The sequence below is a fragment of the Ranitomeya imitator genome, chromosome 3 (assembly GCF_032444005.1).
Source record: "Ranitomeya imitator isolate aRanImi1 chromosome 3, aRanImi1.pri, whole genome shotgun sequence".
NCBI classification, from domain to species: Eukaryota; Metazoa; Chordata; class Amphibia; order Anura; family Dendrobatidae; genus Ranitomeya; species Ranitomeya imitator.
The window spans coordinates 57,086,064-57,101,685 of NC_091284.1; the positions used below are offsets into that span (position 1 = coordinate 57,086,064).

Sequence of the window (15,622 nt, forward strand, 5' to 3'; positions counted from 1 at the left end):
GCACGAGTTTCTCGCATCAATACCCGACACAACCGCCAGCTCTTGGGACCGGAGTGTGCGGCTGAATGTATTTCTAAGCAGCTGATCGATTCGTTCCCGAGTGCCGGCGGCAATGCCAGATATTGATGCAAAGGACTCGTGGGAATTTCTCACATTGAGCTCGCAAGTGTGACCCCGACCTAAAGGTTCCAGCTTTTATTAAGAAGTCTGAAAAAGGATAAAATTGAGTTAGGGCAAATAGTATATGTGGTCTGTTTCAATACAGATCTATCTTTAAAGGCAACCTGAAGGAGAGACATGGAGAAGGAGAAGATGAGCAGGATATTCAGGTTTGTTGGAAAAGATTCAGTACAACTTGTAATCAATTTATTGAAATCCTCAGTGTTTGCATGAGTCGAGTGGTGGTCCTACTCAGTGATTGAAAACTACAGGTAAAACTGTCAATCACTGAGTTGCCCCACCCACTGAACTCATCTGCATGAAAACACTGGGAATTTCAATGAATAAAACACAGGCGAAATCTGTGTTCCGTGTTTAGCACTGGACAAGAATTGTCTCGCACGAACCTTTGGGTTCACTCATCTCTAACCTTTAACTTTGATCAAATGACAACTGTTATGAACAGGTGATTCAGAACCACAATGGACCTAGTGGTTAAGAGCACACAAAGTGACCTGATAGTTACTATCATAGGACGAGCTCTGAGACGTGGGAACTCTGCTGACCGCAATCCCTAATCCTATCATACCACACTAGAGGTAGCCGTGGATTGCGCCTAACGCTCCCTATGCAACTCGGCACAGCCTGAGAAACTAGCTAGCCCTGAAGATAGAAAAATAAGCCTACCTTGCCTCAGAGAAATTCCCCAAAGGAAAAGGCAGCCCCCCACATATAATGACTGTAAGTTAAGATGAAAATACAAACACAGAGATGAAAGAGATTTTAGCAAAGTGAGGCCCGACTTACTAAATAGACCGAGTATAGTAAAGATAGCTTTGCGGTCAGCACAAAAACCTACAAACAACCACGCAGAGGGGCAAAAAGACCCTCCGCACCGACTAACGGTACGGAGGTGCTCCCTCTGCGTCTCAGAGCTTCCAGTAAGCAAGAAAAACCAATATAGCAAGCTGGACAGAAAATATAGCAAACAAAAGTAACACAAGCAAAACTTAGCTTATGCAGGACAGACAGGCCACAAGAACGATCCAGGAGAAAGCAAGACCAATACTGGAACATTGACTGTAGGCCAGGAACAAAGAACTAGGTGGAGTTAAATAGAGCAGCACCTAACGACTTAACCTCGTCACCTGAGGAAGGAAACTCAGAAGCCGCAGCCCCACCACATCCACCAGAGGAAGCTCATAGACAGAACCAGCCGAAGTACCACTCATGACCACAGGAGGGAGCTTGACCACAGAATTCACAACAGTACACCCCCTTGAGGAGGGGTCACCGAACCCTCACCAGAGCCCCCAGGCCGACCAGGATGAGCCAAATGAAAGGCACGAATCAGATCGACAGCATGAACATCAGAGGCAAAGACCCAGGAATTATCTTCCTGACCATAATCCTTCCACTTAACCAGGTACTGGAGTTTCCGTCTCGAAATACGAGAATCCAAAATCTTCTCCACTATATACTCCAACTCCCCCTCAACCAAAACCGGGGCAGGAGGATCAACGGATGGAACCACAGGTACCACGTATCTCCGCAACAATGACCTATGGAATACGTTATGGATGGAAAAAGAAGCTGGAAGGGTCAAATGAAAAGACACAGGATTAAGAACCTCAGAAATCCTATATGGACCAATGAAACGAGGCTTAAACTTAGGAGAGGAAACTTTCATAGGAATATAACGAGATGACAACCAAACCAAATCCTCAACACGAAGTCGGGGACCCACACAGCACCTGCGGTTAGCGAAACGTTGAGCCTTCTCCTGAGACAATGTCAAATTGTCCACCACATGAGTCCAAATCTGCTGCAACCTATCCACCACAGTATCCACACCAGGACAGTCAGAAGACTCAACCTGCCCTGAAGAGAAACGAGGATGGAAACCAGAATTGCAGAAAAACGGCGAAACCAAAGTAGCCGAGCTGGCCCGATTATTAAGGGCGAACTCAGCCAAAGGCAAAAAGGACACCCAATCATCCTGATCGGCAGAAACAAAACATCTCAGATATGTTTCCAAGGTCTGATTGGTTCGTTCAGTCTGGCTATTTGTCTGAGGATGGAAAGCCGAGGAAAAAGACAAATCAATGCCCATCCTAGCACAAAAGGCTCGCCAAAACCTCGAAACAAACTGGGAACCTCTGTCAGAAACGGTGTTCTCCGGAAAGCCATGTAAACGGACCACATGCTGGAAGAACAATGGCACCAAATCAGAGGAGGAAGGCAATTTAGACAAGGGTACCAAATGGACCATCTTAGAGAAGCGATCACAAACAACCCAAATGACCGACATTTTTTGAGAGACGGGGAGATCCGAAATAAAATCCATAGAGATATGTGTCCAGGGCCTCTTCGGGACTGGCAAGGGCAAAAGCAACCCACTGGCACGAGAACAGCAGGGCTTAGCCCGAGCACAAATCCCACAGGACTGCACAAACGAACGCACATCCCACGACAGAGATGGCCACCAAAAGTATCTAGCCACCAAATCTCTGGTACCAAAGATTCCAGGATGACCAGCCAACACCGAACAATGAACCTCAGAGATAACTCTACTCGTCCATTTATCAGGGACAAACAGTTTCTCCGCTGGGCAATGGTCAGGTCTATTAGCCTGAAATTTTTGCAGCACCCGCCGCAAATCAGGGGAGATGGCAGACAAAATTGCCCCCTCTTTGAGAATACCCGCCGGCTCAGACAAACCCGGAGAGTCGGGCACAAAACTCCTAGGCAGGGCATCTGCCTTCACATTTTTAGAGCCCAAAAGGTACGAAACCACAAAGTCAAAACGGGAGAAAAACAGCGACCAACGAGCCTGTCTAGGATTCAACCGTTTGGCAGACTCGAGATAAGTCAAGTTCTTGTGATCAGTCAAGACCACCACGCGATGCTTAGCTCCTTCAAGCCAATGACGCCACTCCTCGAATGCCCACTTCATGGCCAGCAACTCTCGATTGCCAACATCATAATTACGCTCAGCAGGCGAAAACTTCCTGGAAAAGAAGGCGCATGGTTTCATCACCGAGCCATCAGAACTTCTTTGCGACAAAACAGCCCCTGCTCCAATCTCAGAAGCATCAACCTCAACCTGGAACGGGAGCGAAACATCTGGTTGGCACAACACAGGGGCAGAAGAAAAACGGCGCTTCAACTCTTGAAAAGCTTCCACAGCAGCAGAAGACCAATTGACCACATCAGCACCCTTCTTGGTTAACTCAGTCAACGGTTTAGCAATACTAGAAAAATTATTGATGAAGCGATGATAAAAATTAGCAAAGCCCAGGAACTTTTGCAGACTCTTCAGAGATGTCGGCTGAGTCCAATCATAAATGGCCTGAACTTTAACAGGGTCCATCTCGATAGTAGAAGGGGAAAAAATGAACCCCAAAAATGAAACCTTCTGAACACCAAAGAGACACTTTGACCCCTTCACAAACAAAGAATTCGCACGCAGAACCTGGAACACCATTCTAACCTGCTTCACGTGAGACTCCCAATCATCCGAGAAGACCAAAATATCATCCAAGTATACAATCAGGAATTTATCCAGGTACTCTCGGAAGATGTCATGCATAAAGGACTGAAACACTGATGGAGCATTAGAAAGCCCGAATGGCATAACTAGGTACTCAAAATGGCCTTCGGGCGTATTAAATGCTGTTTTCCATTCATCGCCCTGTTTAATAAGCACAAGATTATACGCACCACGAAGATCTATCTTGGTGAACCAACTAGCCCCCTTAATCCGAGCAAACAAATCAGACAGCAGCGGCAAGGGGTACTGAAATTTGACCGTGATTTTATTTAGAAGGCGGTAATCAATACAAGGTCTCAGCGAACCATCCTTCTTGGCCACAAAAAAGAACCCTGCTCCCAATGGCGACAACGACGGACGAATATGACCCTTCTCCAAGGATTCCTTTACGTAACTCCGCATAGCGGCGTGTTCAGGCACAGACAAATTAAACAGTCGTCCTTTAGGAAATTTACTACCAGGAATCAAATCGATAGCACAATCACAATCCCTATGCGGAGGTAGGGCACTGGACTTGGGCTCATCAAATACATCCCGGTAATCCGACAAGAACTCTGGGACCTAAGAAGGGGTGGATGATGAAATAGACAGAAAAGGAACATCACCATGTACCCCCTGACAACCCCAGCTGGACACAGACATTGATTTCCAATCCAATACTGGGTTATGGACTTGTAGCCAGGGCAACCCCAACACGACCACATCATGCAGATTATGCAACACCAAAAAGCGAATATCCTCCTGATGCGCAGGAGCCATGCACATGGTCAGCTGGGTCCAGTACTGAGGCTTATTCTTGGCCAAAGGCGTAGCATCAATTCCTCTCAATGGAATAGGATACTGCAATGGCTCCAAGAAAAACCCACACCGCCTGGCATACTCCAAGTCCATCAAATTCAGGGCAGCACCTGAATCCACAAATGCCATGACAGAATAGGATGACAAAGAGCAGATCAAAGTAACGGACAAAAGAAATTTTGACTGTACCGTACCAATGGTGGCAGACCTAGCGAACCGCTTAGTGCGCTTAGGACAATCGGAGATAGCATGAGTGGAATCACCACAGTAAAAACAGAGCCCATTCTGACGTCTGTGTTCTTGCCGTTCAGCTCTGGTCAAAGTCCTATCGCACTGCATAGGCTCAGGTCCATGCTCAGATAATACCGCCAAATGGTGCACAGTTTTACGCTCACGCAAGCGTCGACCGATCTGAATGGCCAAAGACATAGACTCATTCAGACCAGCAGGCATAGGAAATCCCACCATGACATCCTTAAGGGCTTCAGAGAGACCTTTTCTGAAAATTGCTGCCAGCGCACATTCATTCCATTGAGTGAGCACAGACCACTTCCTAAACTTCTGACAATATATCTCTACCTCATCCTGACCCTGAGACAGAGCCAGCAAATTTTTCTCTGCCTGATCCACTAAATTAGGTTCATCATACAGCAATGTGAGCGCCAGAAAAAACGCATCGATATCGCATAATGCAGGATCTCCTGGCGCAAGGGAAAATGCCCAGTCCTGAGGGTCGCCACGTAATAAAGAAATAATGATCTTAACTTGTTGAACTGGGTCACCAGAGGAGCGGGGTTTCAAAGCCAGAAACAGTTTACAATTATTCTTAAAACTCAGAAACTTAGCTCTATCTCCAGAAAACAAATCAGGAATAGGAATTCTTGGCTCTAACATAGAATTCTGAACCACAAAGTCTTGAATATTTTGTACACTTGCAGTGAGATGATCCACACAAGAAGACAGATCTTTAATGTCCATCACTACACCTGTGTCCTGAACCACCCAAATGTCTAGGGGAAAAGAAAGACAAAACACAGTACAGAGAAAAAAAATGGTCTCAGAACTTCTCTCTTCCCTCTATTGAGAAGCATTAGTACTTTGTGCCTCCAGTACTGTTATGAACAGGTGATTCAGAACCACAATGGACCTAGTGGTTAAGAGCACACAAAGTGACCTGATAGTTACTAACATAGGACGAGCTCTGAGACGTGGGAACTCTGCTGACCGCAATCCCTAATCCTATCATACCACACTAGAGGTAGCCGTGGATTGCGCCTAACGCTCCCTATGCAACTCGGCACAGCCTGAGAAACTAGCTAGCCCTGAAGATAGAAAAATAAGCCTACCTTGATTCAGAGAAATTCCCCAAAGGAAAAGGCAGCCCCCCACATATGACTGGGAGTTAAGATGAAAATACAAACACAGAGATGAAAGAGATTTTAGCAATGTGAGGCCCGACTTACTGAATAGACCGAGGATAGTAAAGATAGCTTTGCGGTCAGCACAAAAACCTACAAACAACCACGCAGAGGGGCAAAAAGACCCTCCGCACCGACTAATGGTACGGAGGTGCTCCCTCTGCGTCTCAGAGCTTCCAGCAAGCAAGAAAAACCAATATAGCAAGCTGGACAGAAAATATAGCAAACAAAAGTAACACAAGCAAAACTTAGCTTATGCAGGGCAGACAGGCCACAAGAACGATCCAGGAGAAAGCAAGACCAATACTGGAACATTGACTGGAGGCCAGGAACAAAGAACTAGGTGGAGTTAAATAGAGCAGCACCTAACGACTTAACCTCCTCACCTGAGGAAGGAAACTCAGAAGCCGCAGCCCCACTCACATCCACCAGAGGAAGCTCATAGACAGAACCAGCCGAAGTACCACTCATGACCACAGGAGGGAGCTTGACCACAGAATTCACAACAGACAACTACAGAACATGTATGATTGAATAAAAGTGCTAAGTAGGGTTGAGTGACTTTTCTTTTTATAGGATCGGGTCGGGTTTCACGAAACCCAACTTTTTTAAAAGTCGGGTTGAGTGAAATCGGCCGATCCTATAGAAAAGTCGGGGTCAGGGTCGGCCGAAACACGAAACCCAATGCAGTGCATTGGGTTTCTAATGGTTCCCAGGGTCTGAAGGAGAGGAAACTCTCCTTCAGGCCCTGGGATCCATATTTAAGTGTAAAATAAAGAATCAAAATAAAAAATATTGATATACTTACCCTCGGACGCGCCCTGGTTCTCACCAGCAGCCTTCCTTCCTAAGAATCAGCGCCTGAAGGACCTTCGATGACGTCGCGGCTTGTGATTGGTCGCGTGAGCGGTCACATGGGCGTCACGCGACCAATCACAAGCCGCGACGTCATCTAAGGTCCTTCAGGCGCTGATTCTTAGGAAGGAAGGCTGCGGGTTAGAACCAGGGTGCGTCCGAGGGTGAGTATATACCTATTAGGAATATACTCACCCTCGGACGCGCCCTCGGACGCTTCCTTCCTAAGAATTAGTGTCTGAAGGACCTTAGATAACGTCGCGGCTTGTGATTGGTCACGTGACGCCCATGTGACCGCTCACACGACCAATCACAAGCCGCGACGTCATCGAAGGTCCTTCAGGCGCTCATTTTTAGGAAGGAAGGCTGCCAGTGAGAAGCAGGGCGCGTCCGAGGGTGAGTATATCAATATTTTTTTATTTTTATTCTTTATTTTACACTTAAATATGAATTCCGATACCGATTCCCGATATCTTAAACATATTGGAACTCGGTATCGGAATTCCGATTCCAGATCAGAAGATCGCCGACCTCATGGCCGACCCCACACAGGGGTCGGGTCGGGTTTCATGAAACCTGACTTTGCCAAAAGTCGGCGACTTCTGAATCTGGCCGACCCGTTTCGCTCAACCCTAGTGCTAAGCAATTTCCAAATAATAGTGATACATTTAAAGGGAACCTATCACAAACGTTATCGAGTAACACATACGTAATTCAACAGTTACAGGAGGAGTGAGGGTCCTGCTCACAAGCCACAATCTACAAGGAAATGCAGTAGGGGACACAATAGGTAGAACGTGCATGTCATGCATGGTCCAGCCATCATTATAATACACTGTTATATACTAGTTTGGAGGGGACAGTACAAGTTTAAACGTTTAGATTTGTGGTGATCACAAGCCTTGTAATGTCTGAGGAGCTTGCCTTCAGCCGGCATGGATAATGTGTGTTCTATGCCTGCCTGGGTCCATACTACTTTATTCTTCAGTTCTTTTAAATGTACCCATCAACTGACCTTGACTCGAACTGTCATTGCAGGTTAAGGGTATGTTACTTATTTGATCAGACTTTACTTCTCTGTGTTAGAGCAATGATATTGTATATGGAAGATAGGGAATAAGCGGAAAGTGTTCCAACGCATCATATTCCTTTCTTTATTGGTTTACATAGTGCAGACTTTTTTCCATTACAAGAACATTTTATGTAGTTGTCATAAACTAACTTCCAATACCTCAATATCATATATTTACAATACAACATATACTGCACTATGAATAGACTAAAATACTTCTATTTTTGCATTCTATATATTAGGGCGGTCATAAATCACCATCTATGCTGTATGTGATACATTTTTAAAGTTTGATATTCATGTGATAATGATTTCCTAAATGAGCCTGGTGTAACAAGTACAATGAATACTGAAGTGATGCCTGCAGGTGGTTATTATGAAATGTTCCTTAAAGATTACATCTGTTAAATTTCGGAATTTACATAATTTATTGGACATATGTTATCTGTTGTTTCATCTGAAGATAAAGAGAAGATTGACTGTAGCTTTGAAGATGGTTTCTGTTATTGGATTCAGGATATGATGGATGATGCAGAATGGGAGAGATTCAATGGTCCAAATCATCCACCACTGTCTGGACCTGATTATGACCACACGTTTGGCAATAATTCTGGTAAGTACTAGTAACCTACAACACAATGCTGATTAAATAAATTTGCAAGGAACACATGGCTTTATAAGCACAAATGGAGTAACTGTGTGTCCAAATGTGGGTGCCAACTGAGATTTGAGAAGGTCCTACCATCACATAAGAGTTGTTCTAATACAATTTGGCTAAATTTGTAGTCATCCCCAGCTTCAAGCTGCCTTAAAGAAGTACTTATAGTTCACCAAAATCAATAGTTCCTGCATGTAATGAAAACAAGAGGAGCTTCAAAATCCAAGAGACTCAAATGGCCACATCTAGTGGACAGGCAGGTCTCTTGATAACTGATAATGGAGAAGACCTACAGAAATCTTTAGTGTACAGAAAAGTCTGCTACAGACTGCTTTTAAGAGTAAGGCTGGGTTCACACTGCGTTGTGTGAACCCGTTTAACAGACTACGTTACACCGCGGCATAACGCGGTGTCACGTAGTCCGTTAACGCCGGCATTACTTGCAATGGCGAACGCATCGCTGGCGCACACCCACAATGGGCGTGCACTAGTGATGTACCGTCATTGAGTGATGGACCTGAGATGCGGGCTGCAGCATTTCCGGATCCGTCACTGCTAGCGCAGTGCCAAAGTCGGCAGGTGTAAGTGTAAGAACAAACTGTATCCTTGTTTGGATTATCTGAAGCATTTAAATGTGACAAATATGTAAAAGAACAGGAAATTAGGAAAGGGTTAATACTTTTTCACACCATTGTATTCCCCTATCCCTGCTTTCTATTCTGTTTCCTCACACCATTACCCCCTTCCTTCCCATACTGTCCTTTTCTCCCCATACCATACTGTCTCCTTACACACTCACCCATGCTCCCCATACATTCTCATTGCACATTGTAATTTCCATACATGCAGTCATGTGCAAACTTGACGTGCGCCGCTTCATTTAATGCAAATGCATTGCGTGAGGCAGCACATATCTAGTCAAAATGTATCCAGAAATATGCAAATCGCATACCTGCAGTCACATGATCACGGCTCCAGGCATCCACACTGGAGAATCATCGCAGTTGGCGGTGTGTGTGCTGCGAGAATTCACAAGTCTGCAGTTACACAGAGTCACTTAAAACTTGTAGAGTAAGGTCGGACAACCCGTTTGAGTAGTCACCTTGTGAATTAGCCACCCGGTACCGAACCGCATGGAGGACTATTCAAAAAGGTGACTTCTCCCCTCTTGGTTCCCTAGAGTGACAGTATGTTTTTTCTCTGAAACACCTTGGCGTTTCAGACTTAAACATACCTGGCTGAAATCATGCAGGCACCGTTAGATACATACTGCCTGTGGATTGTATGTATGAGGTAACACATTCTCTTTAAGGGCTATTTTCACCATAATTACCATCTAAAAGATAGGTAATAATAACTTATGATTCTTGAGAATGGGGCACTTAAGGTGTACCTTTCATTTCAAGTAACCATTGTGTATTTAACGACTTGTAGCTAATAGTTATGGTGTATTGGGATTGCAATGTTGTGCATTTCTCCTTCTCCCTTCTCTCTAGAGTTATATAGGTTATGTAACCTGATACCTCACTGAAATTGTATGCTGACTTATTTTGACCAAAATTGGATTTAAGCTGCTTTTTTTTTTAGTGAATGATGTGTTCTGTGCCAGGAGAAGGGGAAGAAGTGACTCATAAGTGGGGATAGAAGCACATTTTTCAGAAAAGATATCTTGTAAAGTTTCATGCATTTGCTTATAGTATTGATTTATGCTAATTTGTTGAAACAACAGGGACCATTTAAATGCCTTATTTTTTCCCCGTGGCCCTGCTAGAGATACATGAATACATCAGAGTGGTACAAAATATTGTAATAATAAGTAGAACTATATATATATATATATATATATATATATATACTAGATTGTGGCCCGATTCTAACGCATCGGGTATTCTAGAATATGCATGTCCCCGTAGTATATGGACAATGATGATTCCAGAATTCGCGGCAGACTGTGCCCGTCGCTGATTGGTCGAGGCAACCATTATGACATCATCGTCGCTGTGCCCGTTGCTGATTGGTCGAGGCCTGGCGGCCTCGACCAATCAGAGACGCAGGATGTCTACGTCCTTTATGACATCATCATCACTGTGCCCTTTGCTGATTGGTCGAGGCCTAGCGGCCTCGACCAATCAGAGACGCGGGGGTCTACGACCAATCAGAGACCCGGGATTTCCAGGACAGACAGACAGACAGAAAGACAGACAGACAGACAGACAGACGGAAAAACCCTTAGACAATTATATATATAGAAGGTACTAGATTGTGGCCCGATTCTAACGCATCGGGTATTCTAGAATATGCATGTCCCCGTAGTATATGGACAATGATTATTCCAGAATTCGCGGCAGACTGTGCTCGTCGCTGATTGGTCGAAGCAACCTTTATGACATCATCGTCGCCATGGCAACCATTATGACATCTACGTCGATACTGTGCCCGTTGCTGATTGGTCGAGGCCTGGCGGCCTCGACCAATCAGACGCGGGATGTCTACGTCCTTTATGACATCATCGTCGCTGTGCCTGTCGCTGATTGGTTGGTCTATAATATAACGCTGGGAGCGTCATTCTGTCCGAAGCCTTTATAGACTGCGCAAGTGCCGGCGCAGTCTGGGCCTCACAGAGTGACGGTCCCGGGAGATCGCGGTATGCGTAAACACTGAACGCACACCGCGATCTCCAACAGAGAACCAGGGACCGCCAGGAGGGTGAGTATCGCCTATATTCACCTGTTCCGTTCCACCGCTGCGCGCCGCCATCTTCCCAGTCCTCGGCCTGTGATCTTCAGTTCAGAGGGCGTGATGACGCGCTTAATGCGCGCCGGCGCCGCCCTCTGACTGAACAGTCACAGCCAGAGGACAGGGAAGATGGCGGCGCGCAGCGGTGGAACGGAAGACAGGTGAATATAGTAAGTGCTGGGGGGCCTGAGCTGGCAGCAATACCGGCACCTGACCCCCACAGCGCGCCGTTGTCCCCGCCTGCTCAGGCCCCCCAGCACTCGGCGCCGAGCGGGTCAGAGGCAGCGGGGCCGAGCAGGTCAGAGGCAGCGGGGCCGAGCGGGTCAGAGCAGAGTGTGGCAGATGTAGCAGGCAGGGTGTGGCAGATGTAGCAGAGCAGAGTGTGGCAGATGAAGCAGAGCAGAATATGGCAGATGTAGCAGAGCTGAGTGTGGCAGATGTAGCAGAGCTGAGTGTGGCAGATGTATCAGAGCTGAGTGTGGCAGAAGTAGTAGAGCAGAGTGTGGCAGAAGTAGTAGAGCAGAGTGTGGCAGAAGTAGTAGAGCAGAGTGTGGCAGAAGTAGTAGAGCAGAGTGTGGCAGATGTAGCAGAGCTGAGTGTAGCAGGATGGGAGCAGCCCATGTCAGAATGGGGGCGCAGGATGGAGCAGCGCATGACAGGATGGGGACGCAGGATGGGAGCAGCGCATGACAGGATGGGGATGCAGGATGGGTGCAGCACATGACAGGATGGGGACGCAGGATGGTTGCAGCACATGACAGGATGGGGACGCAGGATGGGAGCAGCGCATGACAGGATGGGGACGCAGGATGGGAGCAGTGCATGACAGCATGGGGACGCAGGATGGGAGCAGCACATGACAGCATGGGGACGCAGGATGGGAGCAGCACATGACAGGATGGGGACGCAGGATGGGAGCAGCACATGACAGGATGGGGACGCAGGATGGGAGCAGCACATGACATGATGGGGAAGCAGGATGGGTGCAGCACATGACAGGATGGAGACGCAGGATGGAGCAGCACATGACAGGATGGGAGCGCAGGATGGAGCAGCACATGACAGGATGGGGACGCAGGATGGGAGCAGCGCATGACAGGATGGGGACGCAGGATGGGAGCAGCGCATGACAGGATGGGAACGCAGGATGGGAGCAGCGCATGACAGGATGGGGACGCAGGATGGGAGCAGCACATGACAGGATGGGGACGCAGGATGGGAGCAGCGCATGACAGGATGGGGACGCAGGATGGGAGCAGCACATGACAGGATGGGGACACAGGATGGGAGCAGCACATGACAGGATGGGGACGCAGGATGGGAGCAGCACATGACAGGATGGAGACCATATACCAATATAAATGCTCGCCCCCGGGCGTAGAACGGGTTCAATAGCTAGTATACATATATATATATATATATATATATATATATATACGGTATATATAAAATTAAACATGTTTTCAAAGGGGAGAATAAAAACATAGAAAGAATATTTACTTTTATCATAAAAATAGCAACATTAAAGTAATTTAAGTGAAACAGAAACATTTCCTTTGATGGCAATAAAGGGGAAAAAAATGCCTCTTGCCACAAGAATATGAGTTTACAGTATTCAGTATGGTAAGCGTAAAGCATATCCGTGGCTGATACACTTGTGGGTGTCACTGTTTATATGCAGGTACTGAATGCAAGTTCATGCTCCAACTTTAAAATGATTTTTGCTGGATTATTCATAGGATTGATCTCTTGATGTACACAGCCTGTCGGGATGGTATAAAATCCGCTTGAACTGCGAATGAAAAGAGCAGCAGGGTGCAGTGAATTGATGTTCTCTTCACAAGGCATAATGCACGATTGGCAGGGTTAATTTTTCAGAACTGTCTTCCAATAAACAGAATATGTTGTATGTGATTAAGAATATTTATATAAACAGATAAGTAAATTATCACAAAAGTCTTGATGCCTCCAAATTCTTAAATTGACTGTGATATTCTTTGTCGTTTTAGCAAAATAATATATTTAAGAAAAGAAGATTAGAATAGAAAAATGAGAAAGTCTGACTTCTGGCTTGGGATACGTTACATAACGTACCTGAGGAATGCAAAACCAACGGTTCCATTATACATTTATAATGCTTGAATCAAGCTAGAGTAAGAAAAGAGCTGAAACTAGAGCAGGACGGCTCAAAGGATTATTAATTTATCTTGCACTTCTCTTTCAGCGGGTCTTAAGAGGCCCATTGTTCTGTTCCATTAGTGGACTGTGGACTGTAGTAAACAGAAGTCTTAAGGTACCGTCACACATAACGATTTCTTCAACGATATCGTTGCTTTTTGTGACATAGTAACGATATCGTTAACGAAATCGTTATGTGTGACAGCGACCAACGATCAGGCCCCTGCTGGGAGATCGTTGGTCGCTGGGAATGATCAGGACCTTTTTTTTGGTCGCTGATCACCCGCTGTCATCGCTGAATCGGCGTATGTGACGCCGATCCAGCGATGTGTTCACTGGTAACCAGGGTAAATATTGGGTTACTAACCTGATATTTACCCTGGTTACCATTGTAAATGTAAAAAAAAAAAAATAGTACATACTCACATTCCGGTGTCTGTCACATCCCTCGCCGTCAGCTTCCCGCACTGACTGTGAGTGCCAGCCGTAAAGCAGAGCACACCGGTGACGTCTCCGCTATGCTCTGGTTTACGGCCGGCCGGCGCTGACACAGTCAGTGCGGGAAGCTGACGCCGGGGGATGCGACAGACATCGGAATGTGAGTATGTAGTGTGCTTTTTTTTTACATTTACAATGGTAACCAGGGTAAACATCGGGTTACTAAGCTCGGCCCTGCGCTTAGTAACCCGATGTTTACCCTGGTTACCTGGGGACTTCGGCATTGTTGGTCGCTGGAGAGCTGTCTGTGTGACAGCTCCCCAGCGACCACACAACGACTTACCAACGATCACGGCCAGGTCGTATCGTTGGTCGTGATCGTTGGTAAATCGTTAAGTGTAACGGTACCTTTAGATCGTCGTCAACTGTAAAGTATTGAGAATTGCTGGTGCAGGAAATATCTGCCACAATATGCTACAGGATAAAACATGCAAACCAATTTCAATAGTCAATGGCTTTTCAATAAAATATATATTAATAGCAGAAGCGATTTTAACTCCTTAGTGACAGAGCCAATTTGATACTTAATGACCGAGCCAATTTTTACAATTCTGACCACGGTCACTTTATGGGGTTATAACTCTGGAACGCTTTAACAGATCCCGCTGATTTTGAGAATTTTTTTTGTGACATATTGTACTTCATGTTAGTGGTAACATTTCTTCAATATTACTTGCGATTATTTATGAAAAAAACGGAAATATGGTGAAAATTTTTACAATTTTGCAATTTTCAAACTTTGTATTTTTATGCCCTTAAATCAGATATGTCACAAAAAATAGTTAATAAATAACATTTCCCACATGTCTACTTTACATCAGCACAATTTTGGAAACAAATTTTTTTTTTGTTAGGGAGTTATAAGGGTTAAAAGTTGACCAGCAATTTCTCATTTTTACAACACCATTTTTTTTTAGTGACCACATCACATTTGAAGTAATTTTGAGGGGTCTATATGATAGAAAAAAACCAAGTGTGAACCATTCTAAAATCTGCACCCCTCAAGGTGCTCAAAACCACATTCAAGAAGTTTATTAACCCTTTATGTGCTTAACAGGAACTGAAACAATGTGGAAGGAAAAAATTAACATTTAACTTTTTTTTGCAAACATTTTATTTCAGAACCATTTTTTTTTAATTTTCACAAGTGTAAAAACAGAAATATAACCATAAATTTTGTTACGCAATTTCTCCTGAATACGCAGATACCCCATATGTGGGGGTAAACCACTGTTTGGGCGCACCGCAGAGCTTGGAAGAGAAGGAGTGCCGTTTTACTTTTTTAATGTAGAATTGGCTGGAATTGAGATTGGACACCATGTCGCGTTTGGAGAGCCCCTAATAATAATAATAATAATAATAATAATCTTTATTTATATAGCGCCAACATATTCCGCAGCGCTTTACAGTTTAACAGTTTCAAACACAAGCCCCTGATGTGCCTAAAAAGTAGAAACCCCTCACAAATTACTCCATTTTGGAAACTAGACCCCTTAAGGCAGGGGTGTCAAACTGCATTCCTCGAGGGCCGCAAGCCATGCATGTTTTCAAGATTTCCTTAGCATTGCACAAGGTGCTGCAATCATTATGTGTGTAGGTGATTAAATTATCACCTGTGCAGTACAAGGAAATCCTGAAAACATGACCTAGTTGTAGCCCTCGAAAAATGCAGTTTGACACCCCTGCCTTAGGGAACT

The 15,622-nt window shown here is 45.3% G+C and overlaps 1 protein-coding gene across 1 annotated transcript in view; it reads left to right on the plus strand.

Moving 5' to 3' along the window:
* Positions 1 to 15,622, plus strand: part of TMPRSS15 (transmembrane serine protease 15) — a 459,995-nt gene that overhangs the window by 184,282 nt on the left and 260,091 nt on the right. The window contains exon 10 of the mRNA XM_069760884.1: positions 8,319 to 8,468. Within this exon, the coding sequence (XP_069616985.1) occupies positions 8,319 to 8,468 (150 nt within the window). The remainder of the gene's footprint in view (positions 1 to 8,318; positions 8,469 to 15,622) is intronic.